The sequence below is a fragment of the Rhea americana genome, unplaced genomic scaffold (assembly GCF_003343005.1).
Source record: "Rhea americana isolate MKP2758 unplaced genomic scaffold, rheAme1 scaffold_90, whole genome shotgun sequence".
NCBI classification, from domain to species: Eukaryota; Metazoa; Chordata; class Aves; order Rheiformes; family Rheidae; genus Rhea; species Rhea americana.
The window spans coordinates 1,072,344-1,084,433 of NW_028187089.1; the positions used below are offsets into that span (position 1 = coordinate 1,072,344).

Consider the following 12,090-nt stretch of genomic DNA (forward strand, 5'->3'; position numbering starts at 1 on the left):
CTCYCGAACGGCAGCAGTGCTCTGGGGCAGCGTTTGCGTCGCCTCCAGGACAGAGCGTGGCTCTGGCCGCCCGTCTCGGCCGACAGGTCCTSCYTCTGTGCTGTGAGCAGAGCAGGAAGCGGCACACGCTGCGGGGTGAGGGGAACTCGTCCGGCGCGGTGGCGTGCGTCCGCGTTGCTCTCCCTCTTTGGGCTCCGCGTCCACAGGACCAGCTGCGATGTCAGYGGAGCCGCCCGGCACTCGCCTCCCGGCCCCGTCGCTCTCGCTGCCCCGTGAGACAGCTGCAGGTGAARGCTCTGCGCAGAGCCCGAAGCAGCGTCTGGAGGAGCGAGGGCCTGGGAGCCGGTGGGTGTGGGAGGGCAGCAGTGGCTGTGGGGGGAAGGAGAGCTGTGGGTGAGGGGCTGCATGAGCACAGGGCAAGCACCTGCTGCCCCCCCCCACCAAGGGATTTCCCAGGAGGTCGTGGCTTAGTGCTGCYGACCTCAGTGGCMYTGGCTGGGCCGGGCTGGGTCTTCTGCCCCCAGAACAGCTCTCGACTCACGTACGTACCTGGGTCACCCTCTGAGGAGTCTCTGGAGGAAGAGGAGGAGGAAGAATYTGCCTCGTCTTTGTGCTCAGAGGGAACCTGCARAGGGAGAGCAAAATCCCACAGGTGAGTGCCATCCCCTAATGAGGTGTCAACAGGGGAAGATAGTACACAGTGTGGGGACCYTGCAAATGGCCCTGAATGACCTTCAATGGTCAGTGCCGGCCACCTGCTYCTTGCTCACCTGATGTGGACGGCCTCCATGCGAGGGTGAAGCTGCTGGTCCTCCTTCTGAGGAGCCTGACGTGTGGAGGAGCGTGCTGGTCCCCTCTTGCTGAGAGCCTCCGGCCAAGGATAGATCTTCTTCCTCGGCTCCTGCGGCCACTGCCTGGGGGAGAGGTGCGCTCTGCAGGTTGCCATCTGCCTCTCCGTCAGCGACTGTGGCCTCGCTGTCACACAGGTGTCTCTGCGACATGAGCCTCTGTAAGCTTGGCCGGACCCAGATCGTGTGGACAGAGGCAGATTCGTCCAGCTGCTGCTGTTCTGGCAGGTCTCTGTCCACCTCCTGCTGCCCTGCTTCCTCCTGTGCTTCCTGCAGTGCTGCCACAGCCCTGCTCCCTGCTGCTTCCTCCCRCTCATTTAAAAACTGTTGTTGTAGTGGCCGTCCTAGCCCTGGCCTTCTGTGCCTGCCCAGGAAAGCTGGCACGCTCGCCGCCACGAGCAGGGGGAGCAGGTCCTTGCTGAGGTGCCGCGGCTGCACCTTCGGCACACGGCGCCGTTTGCTGCTGGTCTCTGCTTGGCGGGGGCGTTGAACTGAGCACGTGTGCCAACGGCCCCCGCGGCGCAGCCACGCTGAGCTCCTCCGCAGCATCATCCGCCTGGGGTTGTGTTGGAGGGCTCTCCTGCTCACGTCCGCGGCCGGCTGCAAGGGTTCCAAGACGAGCAGGTCGGCGGCATGCTCCAGGGAGGCGGCGGATGGTGAGGGGCTGCGCGGGGCAGGGCCCGGGCCCTCAGCCCCCTCTGCGACGTCCATGTCTTGAAGGACCTCGCCAAAGCCAGCAAAATCAGGCAGGGAAGGTGACGAGGAGTCGTCCTGGGCCATTTCCCCACGGGGCCTGGCAGCGCTGTCTTCTGCAGAGCTGTGGGCTACTGCAGTGGCGGAGGGGCTGGGGCTCTCGCTGCCGGTGAATCCAGCCTCCGGTGTGATGTCACTGCTGCTGCTCTCTCCACTTTGCGATGCTGAGGACTCAGCTGGCACTGCGTCGTGGCTGTGTGCCCTTGTGCTCGGGACCTGTGGCAGGCTTGGCAGCATGGGGGAGCTTGGCCAAGGCTTGTCCCACTCCATGGGTGCTGGGCCACCTTGGCTTGTGCCTTCAGCAGTGCTCTGGGTTGCCCAGAGAAAAGAGAAGCATCCTGAAGGTTGGCGGCTGATTGGAGGAAGGATGATCCTGCTGCCGTGGCTCTGCAGCGGCCTCGGTGTTGCCAGGGCTGATGCGCTCGTGCTAGGCCTGGCCTCTGGCATGGCAGGGAAACCCTCTTCCCTTGCCCCAGTGAGAGCAGAAGCATCCTGCTGGGGGAATGGAAGGGAAGCGCCACTGCCGGGTGGGAGGTGTTCCCTGGAGTCATCTTCTGCAGAGCTGTCAGCAGGCCATTGCAGTGCCTTGGGCCTGCCTCTGGCAGAGCATCCCAACGACGCTGGCAGAGGGGGCAGCTTGACTTGGCTTGTAGACGCTGCCGTTTGACCTCTGCCCATGCGCAGGGACGCGTCTGCCTGGGTTGCCGCCTTGGCGGGGAGAGGCGGCAAGGATGGCAGAGGCGGCAGCTCTGCTGCTGAGGAACTGCTGCGGGGCAGAGCCTCCCCGTGCTCCACGCTGCCCGTCTGCAACAGAAGCCCAGGAGAAAGGCCCAGTTACCGTGGGTGGGGAGTCCTCCCGCACCCTCCCTGCTTCCCGGCTGGCAAACCTCCCTGCTGGGAGCCCCAGTGGCAGCGCTCAGCCCCGCGGGCGGGCGGGCGGCCGCCGCCCTGCTCCCAGCCGGCACCTGGGGAGGGGGCTGGTCGCTGCTGGGCAAGGGAGAGGCGAAGGCAGTGCCCCCGGGGAGCCCCGCGCCATGCCCTGGCAGCGTGCCGCGCCGAGGCGGCGGTCGGCCTGCCGGGGGGCAGGGACCCGCTGTCGCCTCCCGGCACCTGCCGCCGGCTTCTCGGCAGCTCCGGGCAGTCGGGAAGCGGCTCTGCCCGCGGGTCTGGGCGGCTCCGTACCTCTGCGCTGCCGTCCTCGGGGTGCCGCGAGCTCTCTGGGCGGGCGAGCGGAGGCAGGCTGTCCCTCCGGGGGGACGAGGCCGAGCTCTGGCTCCGCTGCGTCGCTGCGGGTGGCTCCTGGCGGTCCACCTGCGGGGAGAAGGAGGTGYGYGATGGAAGCGGTTGGGGTGCCACAAGCGGCCCCTGAAGCGCAGGAGACACCAGCCCCGCTTCGAAGGGCCCCGAGGAAAGGCCCCGTTGCCGCAGGAGCCCCGGGCTGGCCGTCTCGCAGCACCTCCCCTTCCCCACCGTCCTCRCGCTCGGCTCGCGCGCCCCACGCCTGCTGCCTCCCTGCGTCCAGCCCCACGGCTCACCTCGCCGCGTTCCCGTGTGCTGGGGCGCCCGTCTGCGGCCTGGGAACAGGGGTTCGCCTTCCGCTCCACGGGCATCTCCAAATTCGCTGCCGGACACCACTCACGCCGGCACCGCGAGGAGCTGCTCCCTCCTGACGGAGTCGCTCTCCTCACACTGGGGGCCGCGGGGCGCCCGCCCGGCAGGTCACCGCGGGGACGCCCCTGTCACAAGGGCCGCGTGGGCCCGACGCCGCCCCCATCACAAAGCCCTGGCGGTCGCCGTGGGGACCGGACGGCCGCCGCCGGGGCCGCCCCAGCCCCGCGGCCTCGCCTCCGGCCCCCTGGGCCCGCGTCCCGAGTCCCCCGGGAGCTGGGGCCTGGGCAGCAGGAGGAGGCTTCGTGCCCCCAGCTCTGCGCTGCCCCGTGCCTCGCGGCGGCGGCTCCTCTCCTTGCCTCCCTGGCCCCTCGCAGGCCCCCCTGGACGTGCAGAGAACAAGAAGCGTCCGTGACCAGCGACCAGCAACCCCTAGTGACCGTTGTCCCTGGGTTTGGGGAGAGTTCAGGCATTTGAAAACACATGACTTTAACATTTGGCAAGGTGAGGAGCCGGAAGAGAGCCCATTAAAATTTTGCTTCTCATGAACACAGATTAATTAAATCATTTAGCCAGCACTGCCTGTACTGAGAGCACCCAGGCACCTGCTACGTTGGGGTTTCCCTTGTTTTTCCGCCAAGTGCTAGGCTCCAAAGCGGCTTGAGCTCCAAGCGGGTGCTAAAGGCTTTTGGACATTACAATGTGCCGTCCCTCGGGTCTGCTGAGTTATGGCCGGCTTGTGCAAGCCTTGCCCAGGCAGCCATAACTGATTTTAGGCGTGCCTCATGGCGTGAAGGCAGGACAGCTCTCCAGAGTGCTGGCCAGTGGAGCAGCCCTGAGCACTAGCATTTTGTGTATGAGGATGAAATTGGTAGGATCTCCCCTCAGTCTTCTCTTCTCCAGGCTAAAGATGCCCAGCTCTTGCGGCCATTCCTCATAGGGCAGATGCTCCAGCCCTCTGATCATCCTTGTAGCCCTACGCTGGACTCTCCCCAGTAGCTCCATGTCTCTCTTGTCCTGGGGAGCCCAGAACTGGACACAGTCCTTGAGATGAGGCCTCAGCAGGGCTGAGTAGAGGGGCAGGATCACCTCCCTCGTCCTGCTGGCAACAGTCTTCCCAATGCACCCCAAGAGACCATTGGCCTTCTTGGCCACAAGGGCACATTGCTGGCTCATGGTCAACTTGTCGTCCACCAGCACTCCCAGGTCCTTCTCTGCAGAGCTACTCTCCAGCAGGTCAGCCCCCAGCTTGTACTGGTGCATGGAGGTATTTCTCCCTAGGTGCAGGACTTTGCACTTGCCCTTGTTGAACCTYATGAGGTTCCTCTCCGCCCAGCTCTCCAGCCTGTCCAGGTCTCTCTGAATGGCAGCACAGCCCTCAGGTGTGTCAGCCACTCCTCCCAGCTTGGTATCATCAGCAAACTTGCTGAGGAGGCACTCTGTCCCCTCATCCAGGTCATTGATGAAAAAGTTGAACAGGATGAGACCCAGTACTGAGCCCTGGGGGACGCCACTAGCCACAGGTCTCCAACTAGACTCCACACCACTGATGACAACCCTCTGGGCTCTGCCTTTCAGCTAGTTCTCAATCCACCTCACTGTCCACTTGTCTAACCCACACTTCCTGAGCTTATCTAGGAGGATGTTACTGGAGACAGTGCCAAAAGCCTTGCTGAAGTCAAGGTACACAATGTCCACTGCTCTTCCCTCATCTACGTAGCCAGTCATTCCATCATAGATGGCTATCAGATTGGTTAAGCAGGATTTCCCCTTGGTGAATCCACGCTGACTACTCCTGATCACCTTCCTTTCCCCCATATGTCTGGATATGACATCCTGAATGAGCTGTTCCATCACCTTTCTGGGGATGGAGGTGAGGCTGACTGGCCTATAGTTGCCTGGGTCCTCCTTCTTGCCCTTTTGAAGACTGGAGTGACATTGGCTTTCTTCCAGTCCTCAGGCATCTCTCCAGTTCTCCATGACTTTTCAAAGATGATGGAGAGTGGCCTGGCAACTACATCTGCCAGCACCTTCAGTAGCCATGGGTGCATCCCATTCAGGCCCATGGATCTGTGGATGTCAAGCTTGCCCAGAATATCTCTAATCCTATCCTCCTCAACCAAAGCAAGCTCTTCCTTTCTCCAGATTTTTTCCTGGAAGGAAGGAAGGTAATGATTAATGCAATGCATTAATGCAAATGCAAAATGGAAGAAGGTAATGATTAATGCAAGATAGAAGATGATGGCTAGCAGGAATGGGCTGGAAAGGACTTTGCAAGTGGAAGCCAAGAGCCCTGTAACCTGGAGGGCCCCTTATATCACTGATTGCATTGGGAAGGTGAAACGAGGAGGCTCTGAAGTATGAGTTGGAGCTGCTCAGTCAGGGAATTATGATGGTCTCTGCACCTTTAAAGTCTGCTGACAGCAGTTTCTGGGCTCCCTTTAAGAAATAAAAAAGGTAAAGCACATAGGAAGTACTGAAATATTGCAAAGACAAATTATTAAATCCAACAAAAGTTGAGAAATGCAAGACTGAACAGGGCTTCGGTGTTCCTGCCTCAGCCACTGCTCCCAAGACATGCTAGAGGGCTGTCCTATCTAGCTAGGATCCAACCTCCCTCTGGCTCATTTAAAAGCATCTCAAATTTAAAACAGCTCTAATCATCTCCTTTAATGATTGCAGCTGAACCAACCCATGGGACCCAAACTGCTAAAATCAGAGGTGTTCTTAGCTCCAGCTTGTCGTTCAACCTCGACAGCTTGTACATTAGTACCCAGACAGTGGCACAAGGTGAGGCTGAGCCCTCTCGACAATTTAGCAAGTGCTGAGTAATCAAGCGCAGTGAATATGAAAGGCCTTTCCTGGGGTAGGAGAGTGCCCTGGCCATTGGGGTGGGCTCCCTCGGTTGTGATGGGTTATTCTCCATGCCAGGCACCAGCAGGAGACCTCTTGCATCTTGATGTGAAGATTTGTCTTGTTACTAAAATAAATGGTATGTATGTGTGTGCATGTGTGCACGGTGCCCAGGCGCGACAAGTTCCCAGCCTGTGACTGGGCTTCTAGGCATCATTACAACAATAACAAGAAATAATGTCCCTGGAAGAAATTCCTCTGTCTAAATGACTCGCTCATGGCTTTGCTTTAGACATTACGACGTTGCAGAGCTAATGGCCAATCACCAACATTACGGCAGGGCACTTTTCACAAATGAATGCACACAGTGAGCTTTATTTCTGTAATGTCATCAGGCCGGCAGATAACGAGCAAGAACAATTTTTTGCCTTAAATAACAGCACATCGAAAAAAAAAAAAAAACAAAAATAAAACAACCCACAAGCAGAAAGCAAAGGAGCTTGTGAATCACCTCTCTACTCAGGATTTACAGCGCACAGGCCTGGTCGGAGCAGGAGAACCTACGGAGATGACTGATGTCTGCTTTTTCTCAACAAGCCTGTTTGGAAAGCGAGAAGGCGATGAATCAACCAGAAAAGAAAGAAACAACAGCAAAGAGGAAACAAACAAACAAATATATCAAGTTTTAAGCAGCAAACTGCCCAAAGAGGACAGGAGCAGGTCAGAGGGCTCTAACGGGAGCTCATGCCCCATCCTGATCCCCCGGAGTAAGGCTCTGGTACTACCGTGCCTACATTCCTGCGGGCATCACTCATTTCCTCAGTGTAGAAGATGTCTGGCCATGTGAGTTGGACTGATAAGCAGAAAATAATGGTGTGCTCCATTCCCAGTTGGGTTAGGATGGATACGTGGCAGGTCCAGCAGCAGGATGGTGCCAAGCCAGGGCCAGGGAAGGGCTTGCCAGCAGCATCCGGAGGGCACAGGGCTAGCTGGGGCCAAATTATTGGCTGTCCTTTCCCAGAGAGGGGATGTGGTGCTACAAATGACCAAGAGCAGCAGTTTGGGGTGGCCTTTAGGAGACACGTAGCTGGGTGGCAAGCAGGGTGCTTGCATGAGACAAAAAGAGAAACTTTGGTTTTGGCTGTGCCGGCTTGTTGGGCCTTTGCGCTCGCTAGAGCAGATGCTGTGATTTTGGCTTCGACTTTGATCCGCACTGGCTTTGTAAGTAAGTCCCTGACCTTTCCTTCCCTTTCAGATGCGACTGAGGTTATTTCCACTTGCATGCTCAAAAGTACGTCCACCGCCCTCTGCTACCTTAATCTTTCAGTCTACTCTTTTGCCAGCTTTAGAGCTAAATACTCTTCTCAGGAGACAAGCAACACCAGCACTGCCTCCGAAGCAGCTTTAAGGCAATGACACAAGACAGGTCATGGGGAGACAATTACAAAAATCAATATATTCCACTCAGACAAGCATTGTTATATCATTAGCACTACTGTTGTGTGTTAAAGGTCTTTTTTACCGCCCACTTAGCCTAAGAAGGGGCTGCCGCTGGCGCTGCACTGCTCGACCGGGCAACGACAGTGGGGCACTGGGCTGTGCTGGCTGCTTGCTTTCGGCTCATGTTTGGTGCAGGACAAATATGGCCTTTAATCCTCTACAAAACTGGGTAATACTAAAATACCTTCTCATATAAAGCTAAGCCGAAGAGCTAAGTCAGGGCAAAACAGCCCTGGAGAGTTTCCTATCGCTCTTCTCCAGGACTGTCGTCTGCGGCTTTTCAAGGACCCGATGTTCCTTAACTGGAAAACATCTCTGTTAGCTCCAAATTCCTGCTCCCGGTCTCAGAATGGGTCTATTTTGGGACTGTAAGGAGAACTTACTACTTACCTTGCTACTACAAATGATGCAGTTAGTTAAACTTCCTGGGTTTTGGTAAATCGGAGGGGTCAGCATGCCCAGGGTGCAAGGAACAGATGGGAAGTCCTAGCCATGTGTTTCCCTTGCCAGGTAATACTGTTACCGCTAGCTCCAGAATTAAACCTAAATGCATTATGCACATGACAAATAGCTCGCTTCCTCACTGTCCAGAAATGCCGTTAATTAGAACCCCCTCCCCCCGCCCTGGGTAGCACTAAAATAGGTTACAGGCCGAAATTGCTTGGCTATGACTGGGGAACAAAGTCAAGCTTGTTTAATGGTACAGCCATGCAGCAAACAACAACAACAACAACAAAAGGACAGTGTGACCATGCGAGCAGCGCGGGCACCAGCAGCGTGACACGTCCTGCAACGATGCACGCAAGTCAGCGCTGCGCGAAGCACCTTCGCGGGCAGCCCGCTGGGAATGGGCACCAACAGCCCTGGGAACCACCGCTTAACTCTCACCACGGACTGGGAGAATTTATTACACTTACTCCTATTTTATTTTCCCGGTCCCAAGACTCTGGACATAGAGAAAAAAAAAAATCACTGCAGCAGAAGGACTGGACTGGCGGTGCATGTGTCTTTCATCTGCAGGGGATAGAAACCTTGAGGAAACCAGTGCATTGATCATGTTATCCCTCAAAAATAATCTGTAGGATGAGGGATAAGGCTGGCAGTGACGTGGTTATGGCTCCCCTTGAAGGGAAGAGAGATGGACAACCAGGTCCTGACATTCCCACCAAACTCACATGTCTCTGCACATGTGAAAACACAGAGGGGAAAAGAAAATCAGTATAGAAAACAGAAGTGGGTGCAGAATAAAACTGAAGCAGTTTAGGTCAGTAAGGCAGCGAGCGAGGAGAGATATTTGCAATTGCATTAATAGCATAATTTTGCCTAAGTGGTTCCGTTGCTGGGGTCGGGCCCGAGAGGCTTTGCAACGCGGCGTGCTTTCGTGGCAAATAGCTGGCGAGCAGAGGGCACCTTGTGTGTGGTAAGATTGTGCTTTTTTGTCACAAGAAAAGCATCGGGCAAGTTGCTGGGTGTTAAACTACAGCAATTTGCAGCTCTCAACATTTATCCAGTTTCCAAACAGAAAATAAAGGGCTTGAAAGGGCACAAATTCTTGGAAAAACGGTATTGCTTGAAGGTGTGGAAGAATACCTTCAGCTCAAGAACCACAGTTTTGCTGCTTGGGAATGAGAAATGATGGGAAAGCTGTCGAGCATCCTGGTCAGCAGGCATCAAAGCGACACTAAAATGATGGGGGCAATACGGCTCAGGCTGTTGGTTTCCACAGGAGACTTCGCTCACAGGGACTGGGAAATAGCCCCGTGACCAAGGCGTGCCTGAGATAACCACAGTGGCTGCTTCCAGTTCTGCAGAGGGCTTCTTTGCTCGGACCTGCAGCTCCCTTCATGCTTTTTGCAGTGCTTCATGGTGAATGTGATCTAGCATCACCCCAGTCTCATATAAAACCTGTATTAAAAATTGCTGCTGTTGGGAGAGGTAATCTTAAGTGGCTGAGCTGACCTTTTCCCATGCATTTCCAGTCTGCATTGGTGCAGTCACTAGCCCATGGATCAAATACCACTTTGGGTTACACAAGGAGTAACAAACCACTGGGCTTGTTTCAATCTAGACCAGCTCAGAAAGTCACAACTGTGATTTTTGCCCTGGTTGTACAGTTTTTGGGACAATCCCACCCGGTTACAGGCGACTAGAGCTGGCTGTTGGACAGGTACGAGGAGCCCCAGCTCTGCTGGTGTAGATGACTTGTACGTACACCCAAACACACTCATGAATGCACGCACATAAAAGTGAGCTAAAAAGAGAGGCAAATGAAGCGATATATGCTTTTATTTCCACAGATGATAAGAATAAAAGCTCTTTATTATCTGCGCTGAGGTTAGTTTGTAACACAGTTTTTCTTCCGTTGACTTCCTGGGGGAGTGCAGGTGGACTGGCCAACAAGATACCACTTCGGTTCACGGCATGTGCCTTCGCAAAGGTTACATATAGCCATTTAGGCACAGGATTTATTCTGAAAAAATCTCAGCAGCTGCCTAAGTCCTACCAAAAATGCGTTTTTTTTTTTTTTTTGGCCCCACATCCACATGACAGATTAACAGCCAGCCTGTCGCTAGCTGAGATGGAGATGCCGAGGCTCTCCGCTGTCACAGCAGCGGGGCAAGAAGGAGCATGAGTGTTAAGAGCTGCGTGTCTGCATCCATCATCACTGCTCTAAATCCGATTAGCAGCTCTTTTTCTCCAGCTGGTGAGCAGAAGGAGCAGGGAGGTAGCCAGCGTGACGTATAGATGTCCAAGAACAGAGCGCTTCCTCCAGCACTAATGTTTTCTTTGAGGCAATCATTTCTGCAGGGGGTTAATTTTTTATATATATTGCCTTTAATGAAAAATTAAAAAGAAAAAAACCAAACCCATAATGTTCCTGTCTTAAGAGGTTTGGTGGTGATATGGCTGCTGCTGTTGTACCCAGCACTGAGGGAGGATGAACCGTCCACGTCCATCAAGCGACGCATGTCGGGCTCGGGCCGAGCGTGGGTGGTTTGGTGGCCCCAGAGCTGCTGGAGGGCGGCCGGTTCGGCAAGGGGGCTGCCGGGCGGCGGGACCCGCTGAGAGCCGCCGCCGCCGCCGGCCGCCCGGCCCCRGCTGACCACCGAGGCGCCCTCAGACCCGCAAGAGGTAACGGGCTATTTTGGCTCTGAAATGAGAGGCAGCAAATTTTCGCAAGGACGCTTTTTGCCTTGAGGGAGCTAAAAAAGGAAACAGGACGTGAGCATTAAGGAAATAACGGCTACTTCTTTCCCATAGCAAAGCTAAAAGAGCCGCAGGCAGATGATAAACACTGTTTTACGATTTGCACTGGCCGGCTCGGGCAGACGGACAAACGGACATCTGGGCTTAAACGGCTCCTCGTAGCCCGGGAGCAGGGCGAAGCCCTGAGCGAGCAGCGCCCTCGAGCCGGCCCCGCGCCGGGCGCCGCCGCGCTCAGCGCCGGGCCCGGCGCCGCCGCTCGGGCTAGGCCGGGATCCGTAGCGCGGGTTCACCGCGTGGCTCCTTAGAAAGGACCGGCTCGGCCGCAGCGGCCCGACGTGCGGGCGGATAAAACGGAGAGGGCTCCGCATCCCCGGCTAGTCCCGCGCGTTGCCAGCGCTCCTGCTCCCGGAGCCGCGCGGGGCCATTGCGTTTCTTCCCCTTCTCCCTCTCTGCCAGGACTTTTTTTTTTTTTTTTTTCAGGATACATCCTTACCCACCTCGGACAACGCATGCAGCCAGCATCCCCCCCGACCCTCTCCCGAAGGGCACATCCGCAAGCCCAGAGGTGGATGCRCAATTCCGGCAAAGAGCTTTTTTCTGCCCCGTAAAAGCCCGGCGGAGCGGAGATGGCGGCGGCGCGGGGAGGCGAGGGAGAGGCTGGTTGCGCAGGAAGCTCCGCTCGGGCCCTGCTCCGGCCCGCAGGCTCCCTCGGGAGCGGTGCCGTGCCCGTGCCCTCGAACGAACGGGACCGCGGTTAGGCGGGGGAAGAGCCAGCCGGGCCCGGGCCTCGCCATCCCCACAGCGAGCGGGCCCGCGGCGGCCGAGCAAAGCGGCAGCAAGCGCAAGGCCACGAAGCTCCTGCCGCCGGCGGGTGCGAGCGCCGCCGCGAGCCCCGCGCACAGCAAGCGCGCGGCACGGCAGATATATATATATATACACACACACACACACACACACACACACACACATATATATATATATATCTTTTTTTTTTTGCGGGATAGACCCGTGTTTTGCCCCAGGCATGCTGCTGGCTCATCCTTGGGGGAAAGAGGGAGACCGCCCTGAGGAAAAATGATTTAAAAATGCCTTCAGATGCCTTTTCACTTCTTTTTATTTAATTCCATAAATATTTTCATAAGGCTCAGTGTCTTTACAACACCATTTTTTTTTAAACACTTCTTTTTGTTTTATACACACAACTTTGACACTTGTTTGACAGGGTCAAACAGTCCAATATAAACAAAATAATAAAACTGGCAAGTGCGGATCAGCTGGGTTACCAAAATCCTTTTTTTTTTTTTTTTTTTTTTTTTTTTTT

At 56.0% G+C, this 12,090-nt stretch overlaps 2 protein-coding genes across 2 annotated transcripts in view; both read right to left on the bottom strand.

Annotated features, from left to right (window-relative positions):
- Positions 1 to 220: 220 nt before the first annotated feature.
- On the bottom strand, positions 221 to 3,211 carry LOC146584665 (uncharacterized). The gene is made up of 7 exons (XM_085324290.1): positions 3,137 to 3,211; positions 2,784 to 2,912; positions 2,198 to 2,405; positions 1,437 to 1,675; positions 771 to 1,124; positions 550 to 625; positions 221 to 369 (listed from the first exon to the last, which is right to left on the bottom strand). Exons 1-7 carry the CDS (start codon positions 3,209 to 3,211, stop codon positions 221 to 223), a joined length of 1,230 nt encoding a protein of 409 aa, XP_085180416.1.
- A 6,647-nt stretch (positions 3,212 to 9,858) lies between these two features.
- ARHGEF9 (Cdc42 guanine nucleotide exchange factor 9) overlaps positions 9,859 to 12,090 on the bottom strand; it is a 201,691-nt gene continuing 199,459 nt past the window's right edge. Inside the window, exon 14 of the mRNA XM_085324358.1 lies at positions 9,859 to 10,765. The gene's annotated coding sequence lies outside the window, so the exon portion shown is untranslated. The remainder of the gene's footprint in view (positions 10,766 to 12,090) is intronic.